Raw genomic sequence first — 18,948 nt, 5'->3', positions numbered from 1 at the left:
AAAAAAAAAACAATATTCGGACGTGTCATAATCCGGTGTCAGAATTTTGTGAATCATTTTTTAATTTACAATTTAATTTCACGCTCTTGTTTTCAGATTGCCTATTTAATCCATGCAATTAGTTTAATATAATTATATTTTTATAAGTCAATTATCATTAAAAGCCGCACAATCTCACTTAAAACATACATTTATAACTTTAACGATGTTGCCGCAAGTGTTTCAAGGTGAATAAAAATAAATTAAAAGTGAATGAAAATACTCTTCATACTTTCACTCTAAAGAAATGTAGATATTTTAAGAAAGTTATTTTACAAAAACGTACGCAGAAATAAATCGTGTTGTATTTTTAACTTTTAAATAATGATAAAGGTTATACAAATTGACAGGACTGTACTTAACTTGTAAAGCAATTATTACCTATATCTCATACTTGGATATCTATACTATTAGTTTGCTGACAAACTTTGCTTTTGCCGAAATAAAAGAGTCTGCCAAACATGCCTTTGGTCTATAATAGTTTAGGACAAATAGGCAAAGAAAAAAATAGATGGTGTCATATAGAAAATGAACTGCAGATATTTTTTGTATAATACAAAGTTAGTAAACATGCTTCTATCGGGTCTAAAAAGTAGTTTACACTTCATTCCCACGTTCAGTTTCGCGTAAAATCCATAAATTACATAGATCTAATCAATTGAGCGCAAACCGAGCAATAGTCGGAAGTCGGTCAGCGTGCCGCAGCGCATTTTGTTGCAACAATAACTTCACGGGTCAACATTCGAATCTCCAACGCACGCCTCAGTACTATTGCTGCATGTAATTTGCCTTAAGTGTTTACAGTCTACTTATAATTGCAATAAAGCAATAATTTTAGATAGATTTTCCTTTTTTTGCATTTATTTTATTTAAAACAAATATTGCGTTTTTATATTGAATAAGCTAACGCTTGACCGCAATCCCACCTGATGTTGTAATGATGTGGTTGAAAGATGGTACGTGCTAGCTAAGTAAATGCCTATTCATCGATCTCCTAGCTTAATTTCGCTTTCAAGACTTACAATAATATGTTTACAAATCGACACAACACAGCCAACATATTTCTTTATATTTTTTTATTAAAACGTTAAATTATAATATTTATTCAACCTTGAAATACGGCCCTTCGCAACGCAAACTAATTAATACAGCCTCCTACCTTCCCGTGCACCCCGTAACCCACGCCGCCGCTACCCCCGCATCCTGTCCACCCCTCGCCCTTTGATTTAAATGTCACAGGTCATTTTAATATACGCCCACCTCCATCCCTATTTGACGCACGTAATAACATCAACTTTATTATAAACAATTAACTTGTATTTTAAATAGACTCGATTTTTTAAATTACTTATCTTTTACGATTGTTTTAGGAATCTTAAGACAAATCTGTACATTTTATCTTTATACGGCGCTTCATTGACTTTTTTAACATTTATCAATGCAACTAAACACTACAAATATATTCAAATTGAACAGAGTATTAGTGCAATGTTTGATGCTTTTACAAACATGATAATATGAGTATTCTCAAATAGATAGTGTAGCGTACAACAAATAACATTGTATTTCAATTATTCCCACTTTCGTGAGACATTATAATTAATTGATATAAAAACGGCTAAACACTCACGCGGCCCGTCGCTCACGGGTCGCGTCCGCGAAATAACACCAGTACCATTCATCCTGATGAAGGGCCCCCGATGGGCTCGAAACTAGTCGGTGCCGCTTATATCTTTGTATAGGTCTTATGTATGTCGGTGTTAATGCGAAATGGAGGCATATAGGGCTAATTAGGTTAATTCCGTAATCTTTCAATGCGTTTCCATGCTATTACTATTTAAACTACTTAGTAATTAGTAAATGGATTGTTTGTAGTGATTCTTCTAATTTCAAAATAACTTTTTAACAAAAAGTTTTACTTTCCACGTGTAATTCGTTCCACATACATTACACATGTATTGACTTATTAGCCTACTCATGCATGTTCGAAAAAAAAAATTGTTGCCATTTCTTTCATTCTCTTTTAAAAAAGGAGAGACAACAATATGTTTTTAACAGGTTTTCGGTAGTGGAAACTCACTGTAAACAAACATTACTATAAGGTTTCATTGTAGCACGTTTTGTCCCTCGCTCGCGTGCCAGTGTGCCGGTACGTGAGGGAATCTACGTGAGGTTTTACGTAACGTACTGCACATGTCACGTTGACTATTAGGTTCAGTGAAGCCAACGTGATATTTATGTACTGATTTGACATGAGTATGTTTACTGAAGGTAATCTACGATATCCATTTCAATATTAACTTTACAACTGATAGCGTTACTTGTTTATTTCTTTCTTTAAGTTGTTGTATTAAGTTATAGTTACTGGAGCTACCAAAGAATGCAATAATCAATATTAAACCATTTTTCCTAATCAAAATTTTTGTTGCAAATCAAATGACTAGTTTGAGGTTCGCAATAGCAATCGATCTTTGAAACGCCTGATCTCTCATTTAGACGCCATCGAAAACATTTTGGTGACCATTCAATTCAAATCTTTTACTCTTCGGATTCATTTTAAAGATCAAGTAAGTTAGTTCATAGCTCTATTGCTTAGTTTTATTGATCCGATATTTTCTTCACATTGTTTTTTCTTTCTTCTTCACAATTCTACTAATGATAGCAATTGTCCCGTATCAATTAGCAGCAATTTAAAATGTAACAAAAAGTCTCCAACATTCCATTGTCAAGACCGTACAATTGCGTACTTAATATCGCTTCTTTTTTTTTAATTTCCTACGAATAACAGCAGACGTAGAACGTCCGAAGTTTCCGCCATTGTTTATACTTCAGTCTGTTAAAACAAAGCAACAGATAAAAAAACAACCATGCTTCGTTGACAAGAGTTAAATAAATAATAACTCTGTGAAAATACACTTTTATAGTATAGAAAAATCAGACAACTGAAATTAATTCATATTTTTGTTAAGATAAACATTTATAACTCCTATACATTACATATTTATTATTGATGTAGCCCACGCCTAAATTAGCCAAATTATTGTTCGTTTTTGTTATATTACGGTGTGTTCTTTTCTTTTATTTCTTGTAATTCGAGGTTATTTCTCTTGGGATTAGATCATGATATTGTATTATTCTCTTCCATTCTTAACAAATAACATATTTATATTTTATTTAACAACATATTAACTATTTCGGACGAATGGAGCCCGATAATTAATTCAGGAACATAAATTCTACATTAAAAGTTGTTCTAAGTAAATGTTTGTGATAAAAAGAAACAATTGAAACTCGTCTCTGAGGATACAAAAGTACCAGGCCGACAGACAATCGTAGGCAATTGATATGAAAACAAAAGCAATCTACGTCTACTAATTGCTAAAAAATCTTAGTGCACTTAATGAACATTAATTTAACATCAATCACTTTCGGATCAAGTAAACGATCTAAAATCCTTGATAACTTTATTAATCGCATAACAGGTTTATAAACTGCTTTAGTGCAGTGAACTGTCGGCAACTTATATTTTATTGAAATCTGCAGTGCAGCTAACCGTTGCGGCTGCCGCGCCTTAACTGACCTCTCTATTATGATATAGCGGATTAATAATTGCATGACTGCTGATATAAAGTAATACAGTGTAATGCCTGTTAACACTATGCCAGTGCAGTAAGACAGTAGTGCTGGATTGGCAAGGTTGTACGGGATCAATGGCACCAGTTAGTGTTTACATTAAGCCAGTTGTATGTCAGTACAGATTTCGTGCGGTACTGTCTTACTGTACTGGCATACTGTAAACCGGTCATAATTGATATTTACTGTGGTATTTTAGATTAAAGTATGCGGTTTTGCTGTTTGATGTAATTTTAAGTGATTCTATTTGGGTGAGGTTTTGAGTTTATTATTGAGATGGTGACACAAACGATTAAAATGTTTTTTTATAAATTGTATTGCGATGGTGAAAAGATATAAAGTCATCGTAAACATTTAACAAATGATACTATTATCTATTCTGAACGGTAAAAAGGCATGCGACAATAAGGGTGTGCCCACATTGTTGTTAAACGATCCATTGATATACAGGGGGATTACGAATGTCGATTATGTTTTATCTTCTGAGATGAGCAAGATATCTCTTCCTAAGGTACAGATATCAGTCAACTCTAGTTAGAACATGTAATAAAAACCTTATCATCTTGTTTATAATTCTTTAATCAACTTTAGTCCAGTTGTTCAAAATCTTTGTCACCTTTTATCGCTTTGCATTTTATATTTTAGTACACGTGTTTGCGCAATGTAAAGTTACGGTTAAAGGCTTGGGTGTAGTGGAAACGGACTCTATAGGACGGTCGTGACTGCGAATGCGAAGGACAGGGAAAGTAAAAGGCCGCTGTATCGAGTTGCCGCAACCCTGTCATTTGTCAAACGTCAGGGCGCGTGAAGTTTTACTTAATTATATACCAGCAACTTGTTAATAGCTAATGGAGCTCGATAAAGTGTTATTATATGATGATATACTATACTAAAATTAACATGAATACATTGAGGGATTGATTATTTTGTATGGAACACGAGATAAGTTTCCAATATAGACTTTTTTAAATTAAAGTGTTTTTATTAACAGCTTCAAGCGGCGCGGGTAGCGGGCCGGGCGGCGGGGAGGTGCGGCGCGGCGGCGGCGGGGGCGGTGACGTCACGCCGCATGCGCCGCCGCAGCGCAGGCTCATCAAAGTTGACTTTGACAACCTCGAGGTAAGACATGATATGACTTCTTCCCTTAAGAGGGAATACACTAAACTTAACCGCAGTCAGGGACATTCATTTCCTATCCATTTCGTCGAAAATATGTTATAGCAACATTTATCGTGTAAAATCATATTATGGTAACAGTTTGATATACAATATAATATAATAGTTGGAAGTAAATTTAATTGTAAATACATGTAAACACATCATGCGACTAAACTTTGATTACGCGACCTCATAAGCATACCTCAAATATTTCATTTCAACATTTTGATGGATTAGATGTCATAACATTTTGACAGATAATATTCCCTTGATTTTACCGTTCCGTATGACTTTCTGGCAATATTGAATTTTCTAAGGACTGGAACTTCGAAATCGATATTTCGTTTCATTCACATCGAATAGATTAGATTCGGTAACAACTTTCGAAAGCGAAAATAAATTTTAAACGGAAACCAAAAAGTTTCATGCATTTGAAATAGGAAATTGTGAACAGTGTACTAGAATAGTGAATCTTTTTAATAAAAAAAAATAATCTGATTTTTGCTTAAATTGGTATGTCAAATAACCTAAAGAAATGTGACAAAACAATTTTTGTTTCAGAGTTAATTATAACAAATTTGTTTCATACCAACCAATATATTGACAAACGCAAAAAGCACGATAATAATTCAATTTAATATTGTTTACTTAATCCTTGAATTTTAATATAGTTTTATGGGTTTTATGTATAATTCATAAATACTGCGCGCAACATAACTAGATTCTACTCGACTTCATTGCTGATACTAAAACCCTTTATCAGTTTGTAGCACAAGGTTATGTATAAATAGAGTTAAACCAATGCCTTGATTAAATATCGCATGGTAACTTCTACAGATATATGCGATAGCTTTTTTATTTATAAAGTTGATTTTGTCGTATTTTCTTAAAAAGGTAGACTTAGAAATCGTTTAACTTTAGAATTCCCGTCTCAGCTGTACAAAAAATATTTATCTTTTTCTTCTTTATTTTTGGCTTCAGCGGTTTGTGTATTAGCCAGCGTCAGGTAGAAAAACAAATTGTTATTGTTCCGATTTTGTTTGAAAAACCATAGACAATTTTTTTTTTAGAATACGGTAAGTTGAAGAAGATTCGTAAGGCTTATAACAAATAACAATATTTGTTATGATAACACTACAGCCTGTGAGCCATTATTGATATAATGCGCTAATGTAAGACAGTAAAACTATACGAGTTATTTTTTTTTTCATCTCAGATGCAACTATTCTCGTTTAGATTTATCACGTACAAATTATGAACACAATCTTCAGACGATTGTTCAACAGTTCCTTATTGCGTTTAGCTTTCGAGAGCAATGAGGTTTTAATGGATGTATAGAATAAGATCCGACTTTGTGTCGTTGACTTTATCGGGTACTAATAGACCGACAAATTTATCTGACCCGGGGGAAATAAGTGAAACTTTTATATTTCCTGATCGAACGAATTGCGATGTTAGCACCGGGTCCATCAGTCCCCCCGATGGGTAATAGATGTCCAGGTGGAAATTTTAACGTATTTGTACTTTTGTACAAGCGTGTCGACAACAATTATTATTATGGAGATTAACTACGAGTATGTTGTCGTACTAAATTAGTCATTTTAAAGATTTACTTTTATATTATTTTTATATGTTTGAGATTTTTCCTCTGTAAAAAAATAAAATAGTAAATAACACTTTTATATCTAACAGTACTCATAACAATGAGTTGACATTATACAGGATGTTAAATTTTTACAAAACGAACAGTTGGACCCCTGGGAATTATATTTCAGGTCGAAAAGATGGCCTAACTGACTCTTTTCCGGGTCTGATAAGTTTATCGAACTATACTTTTCAGTGCTAGCGATCAGGCGTGACTGGAATAATTGCCTATTTATAAGTAAAACGGTAAAGTTAATGGTGTAACGTAATCACACATACAATTTTGTAAAAGGATTTTTTTTTAAATCAGTCAACCGGAACGTATAGCGAAAGCTAGCATCTCTTGTTATGTACTCGTTTATTTCTTATATCGAGTTTTAAAATCATTATTTTTTTGTGTAGTTTTATGCTTGTTATATGACGTCTCATCTTTCTCATCTCATCTTTTTGTACCTTTTAATTCGTTTATTTCTGAAATTTTCAGATTTAGCTTTCGGTAAAATTGTATATTGAATTATTTATGAGAAAACCATAATTTTTAATCGGTTTCTTTGTTTTGTTCGCGTTTTGTGCAACGTTATGATTTCGACACAGATGTTTTGGGCTGCAACAATGCATTTGAATTCAAACCAACGCAGCAAATCAAAGAAATTAGGTCGTCGTTTTTCAACTTTCAATGCAGAGTTAGCGTACTTAAAATATACCTAGATCGTATTGAGTTATTTCGAAAGGAGGTCACAGCCTCCGCGTCCCTGTTAATAAATACAAATAAAACTGAAGCGTTTGAAAACTAACATAGAGATTAATATGTTGGTACAAGCTTTGTATCATGCTTGTTGAGCTCTAGCGAACTATGTTTATGAATCCGGATATTTAGAAATACTAAAGCAGTACAAGATTGTTTTAAAAACAAGTGGTTGCATTATTTGCCTCTTTATTTAAACACTAGCTGACGCCCGCGACTCCGTCCGCGCGTAATTAAAAAAAACTATTGGTCGCATCGTAATGTTATATAGCCTAAAGCCTTCCTCTATAAATGGACTATCCAACAAAAAAAGAATTTCTCAAATCGGACCAGTAGTTCCTGAGATTTAAACAAACAAACTCTTCCGCTTTATAATATTAGTATAGAAGAGTCAGTTATCAAACTAGAGGTAGTTATCAAACGTCAGAATAATAAACGCTGTTTGTCAGAATAATATTGCCTTTGGACGTTATCAAGTATAAGTGTTTAATAGTGACTAAGAGCGTCTTCTAACGGCACATAAATATCCTGTAGAAAGTAAACAGTTAGGTACACTTGTGCAAACTCGCGCAAGGTTTCTGTGCCCTAGTTTTTCAGACGTGACAGAAATTCGGACTTTATCAACCCTCACGAACTTTAGCACAAAAATTTGCGAAGCAAAACATTGCTAAAGTAGCTACGACTGTGAACTTAATCTCAAATAATACATATTATAATTTAGCTACTTATGGGTTATGTAGTCCCTTTTTTATTTTTCATATTAAATTTTCCTTAGTAATCAGAAAAATATAGCGGTAGTATGTCGATACAATGATATGCCTTTTGCTGGAAGCGACAGTTCATTTTCAATGTACTCGTAAGCGTGGTTAACCGCATCGTTAGCAGCGTGTTTTGCGTGTGCTTGCTAATAATTTGTACAGTTATGTTTATGTTTATATTGATTGAATTGTTACCATTTTCATATTATGATGAATAAATGATTAAAACCAATGTACTTTATTGCCAGTACGGATTTTTGTTGCACGGAATTACGTTTTTGGGTCTAACTATAATATTTGGTGTAACTTTTTTTTAATCATACATGTTGACATCGCCTAGTTTTCAACTGGTAGTTTTTGAGTTTCTTCAAAAAAAACTCTGAATCTTATAATGTCAACAGATATATACTTATAATCTTAATGAATATTCCAAAACATAGCTTCCTTTATATGTCCCTTCTATATGAATAAGCCGTGATGTTTCCATCAATGGAAATGCCGCGGGCGTACAGTGGCAAAAAATAGGAGACATCACGGTCGCTCAGATTACAGGGCCACTCACTAACCGTGATACCGGAACTGTTACACTTTCTTGTAATAACTAAGTAAGTTTATTTTATAAATGTTACTCATTGTTCGATTTAGAATTTTCGAACGAATTTTGGTTACTTATTTTGTATATAATAAGTCACATCTAGACGTTTCATAAAACAGTGAAATGAAAGAAATTAGTAATTATAGTTATTTGTAATTATTGTTTATTTAATTTATTTTACTTTTGAAAATGTTAAGATTAATTGGCAGTTTTAGTAGAGCATCACGAACGACCTGTCGAAGTACCTACTATAGCGGATATTCTTAGAATTCTTTCTAGGTCAAGGTTCAATTTTTCTCATGTTACCTTACACGTCTTTATATTGTGACGTTACAATTTTAACTTTCTTCCTGTAGTTTTAAGATTCAAAATGTATTTTTAATTCGTTGGGGAAATCCTGAGTTTTTTGAAGTTGCAATATTGACGTCACACAAAGGTTGTTGAGGCTCGCAAATTACCGTTTCGTTGGAATAACCGCAATTATACGAATTGGGATGTTTACTGTATGACGTCATGTTTCTTGTTTTGGTATGCACTTTCTATGTAATACCAACATTGAGGAAAAATAAGCTTGCTAGTTTATCTGATAATTAGGGATGTACCAAATTGTCCTTTGTTAAATCTTAGAGTGAGATGAGAGATATTGCCATCTCTTTCTAATTGAATGAAGATGAAAACACTTTTTTAGTATGCGAAGTTCTCTCTTCCATATTCTTATTGATCGTATGTTCGTTTATAGGGTTTCCCTTGCTCGAGACAGAATGCAATTACTTGAGCAATTGCGTCGCATACTAATTAATTAACCGCTTTCACAATTTATGACGATGTTGAAGGTAGAAAGTCTGGTACTCATACCTAATTATGTACTTTTTTATTTAAACATTTTTGTTCTTTGTTGTAAGTAATGGTTAACTTTGTTTAACTTGTATAGATGTTGTAATGGGTGTTTGAATAATTTCAATTTCCTTTTCCAGGACGACGAAGACGAAGACGACACCGAAACATGCATAAGTCCGGAGACGTGCATCCCTCAGCCCTTCCCCCGGCATACAGCGCCGCAGCAACCCGCGCCTAAACCTTGGAAGCGAACTGGTACTAAACTGTCTTTATTGTAACAAAGTAACGCTATTGGTAAACTTAGGTATGGAGATGGCAACACAAAGCAATTTAATCTATATTGTCAATGAGCAATGGCAGCGAATCGCTTGACACTGCCACACGAGTGCAACCGCTTGCTGCTAACGCAAGACACAAAGCTACAATATACAGCAACAAATATTGACATATATTTAAAAAATTTAATTCAATGATAATAGAAGGTTAAATTGTCGTGCTCTTTCCTACCGCTGTCCCGGGCGGGTCCGGCGTGGGCACTGGCGAGCCCCCGCGCGCGCCGCCGCGCACGCGCATCTCTCACGACGAGTACCACCAGTTCTGCGACCAGACGCTCGAGTGTATGACTGCTACACTTGGCTGCATGACTCGATGCCTTTTGCCTTTCTTTTTGCATCCATGTTTAAAAATATAAAATGTCACTTTCAATGTCGCTGTTTCCAATAGATAAGGGTCGTACTATAATTTGTTTTTTTTTATCTTTAAACATCCTCCATATTCTTTTAGGTGTTTAAAGATTTTTCAATGCCCGAATTTTTTTTATAAAATGTTCACCACAATTTTGTTCATCTCTGATATTTTCCCATGCCGTTATTTTATTTAAGAATTTGTATTTAATCCAATCATTAAGACCACTCAAGTTAATCTGTAAAGTTTCTGCAGACTACACTGGCATGTTTTCACTTATTATTTTAATAGTTGTGCTTAGTAACAAAAAATGTGCCGATTGAATCTTACACAATGCTTATTCTATGACAGTTTAAAAATATTGCTTTAAATTATCTAGACTATAGGCAACAATAACATTATAAAGCTCCGAACGAATTATTTCACATGTTTTTAAAATCATATTTGCTTTACTTGCCTTTTTATGCTTCTTAACATATTTAAATACGGTTGTTAGACTTCTTTGTAAGTAATTTAACAAGTACTGAAGCGATTTTTGTATCACGCTTTCGTCAATCATTTTGTAATTAAAATTAATTTGCTCACGTATATCCTGAAATAAATATTATAATATCTAAAGAATTGATAAAATTTCTATGTCATGTGTATAGAATAATATTTGAATTCTATGTAATATAAATATTTTGCGTATATTTATGATGATTTGGTTCACAGCATACGATCTGGCGACACAATGTCCATCGCGGCGCGCGTCCATGCGGCGACACACGGTCACGCACGTCTGCCCTCCCAGCGATGGCGCACAGTCTCTACCTCACTCCAGGTAACCTGCTTATTAATAGATTTCTTAAAAACACCAATTACTTCAATGAAAGTAAAGACTCGAAAGTCCAAGTTGTTTGGCTTATTGTAGTGTAATTAAGCAAATGATGTTAAAAGCATAATTTTAGATTAAGCTAATTAGAAAGAATACATGATCTTTGGTTCTAAAATGTACACTCTAAATCAGTTCCAAAAAGTATGAAGAAACAGGGAGACTAAAGTTACATCTAAACTAAACGATCGAATGAATTTAACTATAAGTTTGTAAGACCAGCCGTGAGTTTCTGAGGCCGAAATCTTCTTTTTAAATATGTTATGTCTGTTTTGTCAAAGATAATGAGATTTCATAGATTTGGTCTCAGAAACCAACATTAATTAGACTAATTAGAGTGTATATGTGTAGGCCTGGTTCGCGTGCGTCGTGCGCGGGCGCAGCATCGCTAGCCAGCAGCGAGCTGGACGCGCAGCTGGGCGAGTTGTCGTGGTCGCGCTCCTCGCTGCAGGACGAGCTCATCAAGTCGGTTAGTGGCAGCCCTAGTAGCAAGCATGTGAGTAGACGCTAGAATAACTAAGCATTACATCGCCAACCCTAATTTATCTGTTCTATTAAGATTTTTTGGTAAGTTTGTGTTATACGTTTAGCTTCATATGCATCTATACATACACAAAGAGCTAATTTAAATTCTACTTTTAATACATGTTTTGCTAATTATTTTCATGCTTTAACTTTAAATACTTCAAAGTAAGCCTCATATCATATTTTCATCATAAAATAAAATTGTATTTGCTATCCTTATAACAAAACGGAGCAAGGTATTCAATGCATTTATTAAAGATGATTTGCGATATAATCTGTATTATATTATGTTTGTATGTTTTGTGCAGAAGCAATGGCAGGAAGCGATAATGTCGGATGACCGGCTGTCGCTGACTCTGGAGGAGATCGTACACATCAGATCGGTGCTCACAAAGGCAGAGCTCGAGTTCTTGCCCTCCGAGGGCAGAGTCAAGGAAGATGTCGAGAAGAGAAGAGTGAGTTTACATTTTTTTGACAACAGTTTGACCGATTGAGATATTTACCAAAAGTTTTAAAATGAAAATAAGACTAGAAAAAGTTTTCTTCTTAAATTTATATTTATCTTTTGTTTCAATTTTACTTTCAGGTATGTTTCCTATGTTTGAAAACAAGATTTGGAATATTCGGCCCCTGGGGGCAAAAGTGCAAGCTATGTAAAAAGACTGTCTGTCAAAAGTGTTGTTCAAAGGTGAGTTGCTAGAACGCTAAATAGTTAGTCGGCTACGTATTCTTAATTCAATAAAAATTTGTTAAATTTATATTTATTGTACAGATGCGCATACCGACGGAGCACTTCGCGCACGTGCCGGTGGTGCTGCTGAGCCCCTCTCTACTGCCCTCTCCCGAGGACGAGGCGCCCTCCTTCCCCCGCAGCCTCGTCTCGCGCCTCGTCTCCCCGGAGCACCACGTTAGTAATCTTTTCTCTTCCATGCCTTTAGAAACAAGTATTTTAGCTATCGGACTCGAAGGATCATATCCGATTCCACCTAAAAACTGTAGCTTAGTATTTTCTTAGTGTAGTACACAATGTTAATTAGCGTATGTGTGTGCAGGACAACAGCGTGGGCAGCGCGCCGAGCAGCCCGGTGTCGCGGCGCGCTTGCCCGCAGTCTGCGCCGGGGTCGCGCGGCGGGTCGCGCGGGGGCTCCGCGCTCGGCTTCGCGGACCTCGCCGTGCACGCGCCCGGCGCCATGACGCGCTCCGTGGACGGGCCCGGCAGCATGCCCTGCGTCATCAACGACCGCAGGTATGTCCGCATATCCTCTGGATGAGATACGATGAATGGCTATTAATTTAAAAGCGCAATATTTAATTGAGGTCGATCAGTATGTCCAGATCGCGGTGCGGGCGGGGCTCGGGCGGCGCGTCTGCGGCGGAGCGGCTGCGCGGGGTGCAGATGGCGGTGTGTCACGACTGCAAGGCCATGGTGCTGCAGATCATCAAGTCGTCGCGAGCCGCGCGCTCCGCCTCCCGCGACCGCGCGCTGCGACACCTCACGCTCGACCTGGCGCCGGTCTACACAGACAACTGTTAGTCGCCGCCGCGTCCCACTCATCCCTTCCCTTCCCTAGTGTTAGCAAATATCACTAGTTGTAAAGCGATCGTATCGCGCGGGAAAGCGAAATGGAACTATTCAAACGCAGACGAGTGCTGCAGTGTTAGTTGTCTTGCGGAAAACCGACAAACTCAACAGAGGCATCGTTGGATCTGGGTCAGTTATTGTATCAAGGACAGTATGAGTCAATATCTTGCGGAAAGATTATAATGATGGCGTAGAATTGGGTTTATTAGTGAGCGCGGTGTTTCACCCGAAAAATGTTAAAATGTTTATGACCTTTCTGACTACATTCTCAAATTGACACTATCCATACTGTTGATAAGGACAACTCGATGGTCGGAAGGATAGAAGTTGTCTTGATGACTTGGCAGCATATTTTCATTTTAATTCCAGCCGAGTGGGTAGTGCTATCGGCAACTGCGAGTATTAAATGTGACTTTGAACCTGACTGACCAACAAATGTACAACATTTATTCAGCAACCTGTAATGGCAAGATTTTGTGTGCCCCGAGTCCCTCCGTACTTTTTTGATTTTTTCTTAGTAATTATCCAAATCTATTTAAATTTTGAGGCCTATTTGAATTAAGAAGGCAAACCCTTTTTTTTCGCAATTCTCGTAAAGGACAACTTTCTAATACATAGTTATAGGTAAAGTATAGTCGTTTGTTTCTCAGTGAAACAGTTGGTTGTTTTTGACCACAACAAGCCGCTTTTTGAATATAAATCATGTATTCTTTATAGATTTTTTGTTTGTTCAATTGAATATTTATTTAGCCATAATACTTGAAGTATTAGTTTTCTGTTCTAGAAGCATTTTGATTATCGCTATAATCGAATATGATCTTTTGTTACCGTACAATTGTTTTATTAATTTCGTATAATGTTAAGATCAAAATGATTTCTTTTAACTTTTTCTTGACTACTGGCAAAGAAATCGTTTTCTTTGTCAAACAAAAGCGACCTTTATCAACTAACATGTGATCAATTTTTGTTTAGTAGTTTAAACGAAATGAGATTTCAGGAAAATTACACTTAGTAAAAATTTACGGAGAGACATTAAGTTGACTACAGGCAGAGAAATATTTATTTTTCCAATACTTAAAAGTGAAATTCTTTAACAAAGAGCTTGCGAGGTTGTATAGAATTAATGTTGTGTTTCTAGACGGACCGTACCAAGTACATTTTACCATTGAATTTCATGTCGACAAAAAAAATTGACAAGACTTTGACATTGACAGATAATACGTAGCTTCCTTTATATTTATTTATCGCACAAAAAACTTATAAACCTTCTTCAATTAGCCATCTAAAAACCTCATAATACAAAAAAACATAACTATAAATTAAAGTAAAAAATAGATTATGTTCAAGAAATTACTAAGATTGTATTTTGTCACCTAGATTTTTAATATATATGTAACAAACATTTATATATTTTTCCTAATAGAATTTAAAATATGTCTACAAGTTGAATATATAGCATGATGTTCTGTGTTCAAAAACTCGTAACGTACTATAAATGTTGTGTAAAAGATGTGTAATATATCTGAATGTTAAGTGTTCATGTTCATGTTTATTTTGCTAAAATTGCATTTCGTGTTTTAAATTTGAGGCATACCGTAACCTTGTGAGATATCCTTGTGAGGCGTCATAAGAGAGCATATATCCGTCATTATTCCATTACATTTGACTCTCATTGTAGTTGTGTTTATATACAAAAATAAAAAATTCGAAGTACTGTGCCATAACCGCCATCCACTGTTGCATTGTCGATATACGGGCGATATGTCATTTGCTCGTATCACCGACGCATAGATCAAGAAAGAATAAAACAGTTTTGGTTATTTTTTAATTTCTATTTATTTTTATAAGGTAATTGTAAAACTGTATGTGCTATTTGTGAGCTGACCATATATTTCATATCAAATATTTATGTGCTACATATCTATTTTTTTTGAATAATTGAATTATTTAAAAAGTAAACAAGTTTTGCAAAATCTTGCCATAGCTTAAAGGCTACCAAAAAAATGTTAAATATAAAATATCACAGCTTATGCCATCCGCATTTCGCCTAATGTGTGCCTAATTTTAGTCCCTTTTCCCTTTCCACCCTTTCTTTACAAGGATATGATGGGAAGGGAGCTGGATTTTTCAGATAAAGGGAGGCACAGGAATGGGAAATAACCTCTTTCTGTGCGTACCTCTGCTAATTACAGGTAAACAATGCACCTGCAAATGTCTATGGGCAAGACTCATATCACTATTTTGGCGAATTTAAGTGGCCAGTGGATCATTACCTTTGCTATAAAAAGTATTTAACACCTTTTTATATTATTTTATGTATAGTCTTAAATCTATGATATAAAATAAAATTAAAAAAAAAACGAATAATTCACTAAAATATGTTAATAAAAGGAGTCCCTTTATGTATGTATTTATTCAAGAAAAGTATGTAGGTGCTAAAAGTGTTTTTTTAATTTGAAATTTGGTCAGCTCGCATCCACTTCTGTAATATAAATTAAAATTACACTGCTTATTCTTCACTCATTTCTATGGTAAATCTAGTTTTAATTAAATTATTTTGCCAAATATGTAACCTATCCAAGACCTAAATGTAAATATAGATTCCTTTAGTGTCATCTTTATATTGAATATCTAATAATTCCTGTGTTCGTGTAACTAATATTGATATATTGAATTTGTCTCTGTTGTCTAATCTGTGGAATCGGTTGGTACCTAGGTCCAAAATAAAATCTGCTTATTATTGATTTTTTTTCCCAAAAGGCCTAGTTAGTCATATTAACCTGCCAATTGTATGTTTTCATGTAATTTACCAAACTTTTGTTTTAAACTCGTTACATAGTATCCGAATTGAAATTGTACCTTATTAAAATCGAATTCCCAGTTACAAACTTCTTGAATGTATATAAAATCTTCGTAGTCTATATTAGATGTTATATGTAGAATATAAAAGAAATAATAACGGGAAATAAAACAAATTACAGATCGTTCTTAGCTTGTTTTATTCAAATGTCCTACAGACAGGTAAGTGAGCTTAAGGTTTCAATTAGAAACTAACCAAAGCACTCAGGGAATCCCACAATGAAAATTTATTAAAAAATACACTAAAAGACATCCTTAGTAACCTATTAACAACTATGACTCAGTTACCGTGGGTTTCTGAGCCCCAAATCACCGTTTAAAACACGTTATTTTTGTGTTGTCAATGATAATGACAATGTCTTATACAGAGATTTTGGTCTCTGAAACCCACGGTAAGCGATGTAAGTGCACTCTACAATGAAACTAGTGTTCCCAATGTCTTTTGATGCATTAAAATCAAAATATTTAGAAAGAAAAAACAATATTGTATTCATTTTTATTTTTTTTTAATAAAAACAAAAAATGACACTGAAATAATACAACAAAATTATATCACAATACATTTTATTTTTCGATCACTATTGATGGTGTTGATTAAATAAATTGTCTAATAAATATCGCTTAACCTACTACCAAGAGGTCTCCTACAAAGTCGTAGGGAGGTATTTCTAGGTTAAGTGGAGCGGGTCCTTTGCGGATACGTCCGGATGCATCGTAATGGGAGCCGTGGCATGGGCAGTAGTAGCCACCAAAGTCTCCAGCGTTGGCAATGGGCACGCAGCCCAAGTGAGTACACACACCAATAACAACAAGCCACTCAGGGTTGGTGGCCCTCTTCTCGTCGGGTTCAGGGTCACGGAGCTCATCAAGCGGTACCGCTTTTTCTGTGCTAATCTCTGCTGCTGTCCTGTAGAAGAAATTAACGTGAATAATGAATTGATTTAATTCAGACCAACCATAATGGTGATATAAAAACAAATGAACTTGCTAAAATGTTAATAGCCTAAGTTATTTTTAAACCAGTCAAGCCATTTCAGAGATAATACTGAGAACAAATGTGGATTTGTGGATAGACAGATAGATTTAGGATTTGGTACATAATGTATTCATGGTATGATAAGCGTTTTCTTTACATTTGGATACTAGAATTTATCTAAAAACTAGATATAGATTTCTGAATAGACAAAGATTTCATTTTCAAGGTTCAGATACATGAATCCCCAAAAGGGTTAACTTCATATATATCTTTGAATTTATTATATGTACATAAATATACATATGCAAATTGAAAAACACATTGGTACATGATGGGATTATATTGATCCCTGAGCCAAAAAAGGTCTTATTTTTGAGGTTATCTGTAAACTAATGAAAGAAAAGTTAATTTAAATAAATTTACCTGTGACGAATAAACAGCGGCTTTCCGCGCCACTTGAAGGTGACAGACTTGCCCTCGGGTATCTCAGCAAGGTTGACCTCGATCTTGGCTAAAGCAAGCACGTCCGCCGCGGCCGCCATTGATGACACAAAGTGAGTGACCACGGACTTTGCAGCATATGCGCCGGCCACGCCACCAGCTGAGGAATGCCAACAATTTATTATGATTTTATTTATGATTAATAAACAAATAAATGATTGTATTAGGCTGGCATTATATTGTAAAATGGTTATAGCTGGTCAACCATGAAACAACCAACCATTTTTTAGCTGACTTCAAAAAGAAGGATGTTATCAAATCATCTGTATTCTTTTTTAAACATTAATTTGTAAACCAATTGCAATATTTACGACTTGCGACAATATTTAACCAATTGCGCTTTTTAATAGCAGCACATATTTATGTTTGATATTCATAGAAAAACTAAAAGCTATTATGCCTTTACAAAATTTCAAATAGATCCATTAAATAAATAAGAATGTTCACTATATCACTTTATCACAGATTTTACTATAATAGTAAACCAATAGCAAAAAGCCAAACTAATAAATTTCAAATGCAATTATGTCATCAAATCTAAATAAGTCATAGATTTACTATTTCTATGAACATATAATCGATTAGAAGTTAATAAGTCTTGCAATACTGAAACAAAGCTTTAAAATATGTTCTCCGAGAAAATTAAACTATCTAATAACTAAATAATCAGAATAAACTTTTAGTAGTTGTGTTATTTGGTGTTCAATAAATATCAACAAAGTTTTGATATTGTGTAACTAAGTAAAGCTAGCCTAATATGTTGCAGTTTGTTTAATGAAGAGATTGATGAATATGTAAAATTAGTAATTAAAACTAGATGTGTACTAACCTCCAGCAATAAGGTATGTGAAAGAGTTACGGGTGTCGACATTCTCCTTGGCCTTCGACTTGGGGTCTATGGTATCCTTGCGACGGTATGCTGAGAAGTCAGGGTATGCGATATCGGAGTGCGCAAAACGAACCTGAGTGGGCACTGAAAATGACATGTGTTATGTAACATTAATTTTCACCCATAATATCGATCAATAATTTTCTAACGTTATTAAAATATGAAGATTAACTTACGGTTGGTTGTATGCTTAACTTTCAAACCCTGAATAGGCAGAGCTCCATGCAAAGATTGCACAGTTGATGTCTTCGGTAGAGTTTGAGCGACCAGTTTGTCAACAGGAGTTGGGACTGCGACAACGGGCTTCAAGCCATTGGCCACCACTTGGGATGTAGCCTTGAAATATGGGGCTAAATGTCCAGCCCTTGCTACGGAAGTCATTTTGCTAAACTTATATTCTACGCAATATAATTGCTATAAATTTTTCGCTGGCTGCGAATTTTGGCAGGTTTCGTAATGAAACGTCAAATTGCAGTGTTGCTATAGTTTACCGAACCAGAACCACAGACGATTTAAAAAAGAAAATCAATAATCAAAGAATTTTGAAACGAATTATTGTGAACTTACTGCCGCAATAAAAATGAGGTAATTTTACTTTTAAAAGGGAAACTGAAAATATTTTGTAAAGTTTTATTAATTTTTATGATAG

General features: G+C 34.8%; 2 protein-coding genes across 2 annotated transcripts in view; one reads left to right on the top strand and one right to left on the bottom strand.

Annotated features, from left to right (window-relative positions):
* spir (spire type actin nucleation factor) overlaps nucleotides 1-14,765 on the top strand; it is a 107,479-nt gene extending 92,714 nt beyond the window's left edge. Inside the window, exons 9-17 of the mRNA XM_013312853.1 lie at nucleotides 4,671-4,791; nucleotides 9,547-9,664; nucleotides 10,808-10,916; nucleotides 11,319-11,463; nucleotides 11,801-11,947; nucleotides 12,079-12,180; nucleotides 12,265-12,399; nucleotides 12,545-12,738; nucleotides 12,819-14,765. Coding sequence (XP_013168307.1) covers nucleotides 4,671-4,791; nucleotides 9,547-9,664; nucleotides 10,808-10,916; nucleotides 11,319-11,463; nucleotides 11,801-11,947; nucleotides 12,079-12,180; nucleotides 12,265-12,399; nucleotides 12,545-12,738; nucleotides 12,819-13,026 — 1,279 coding nt within the window. The 3' untranslated portion in view covers nucleotides 13,027-14,765. The remainder of the gene's footprint in view (nucleotides 1-4,670; nucleotides 4,792-9,546; nucleotides 9,665-10,807; nucleotides 10,917-11,318; nucleotides 11,464-11,800; nucleotides 11,948-12,078; nucleotides 12,181-12,264; nucleotides 12,400-12,544; nucleotides 12,739-12,818) is intronic.
* A 1,697-nt stretch (nucleotides 14,766-16,462) lies between these two features.
* Nucleotides 16,463-18,741, bottom strand: RFeSP (Rieske iron-sulfur protein). Its single transcript, NM_001312232.1, is given in 4 exon segments — nucleotides 16,463-16,840; nucleotides 17,333-17,510; nucleotides 18,240-18,383; nucleotides 18,476-18,741. Coding segments are annotated over 4 exon segments (813 nt in total). The 5' UTR covers nucleotides 18,681-18,741; the 3' UTR covers nucleotides 16,463-16,554.
* Nucleotides 18,742-18,948: the final 207 nt, after the last annotated feature.

This window comes from Papilio xuthus, unplaced genomic scaffold (assembly GCF_000836235.2).
Source record: "Papilio xuthus unplaced genomic scaffold, Pxut_1.1 DF827597.1, whole genome shotgun sequence".
Lineage (NCBI taxonomy): Eukaryota > Metazoa > Arthropoda > Insecta > Lepidoptera > Papilionidae > Papilio > Papilio xuthus.
This window is presented reverse-complemented; position numbering and strand designations above follow the sequence as displayed.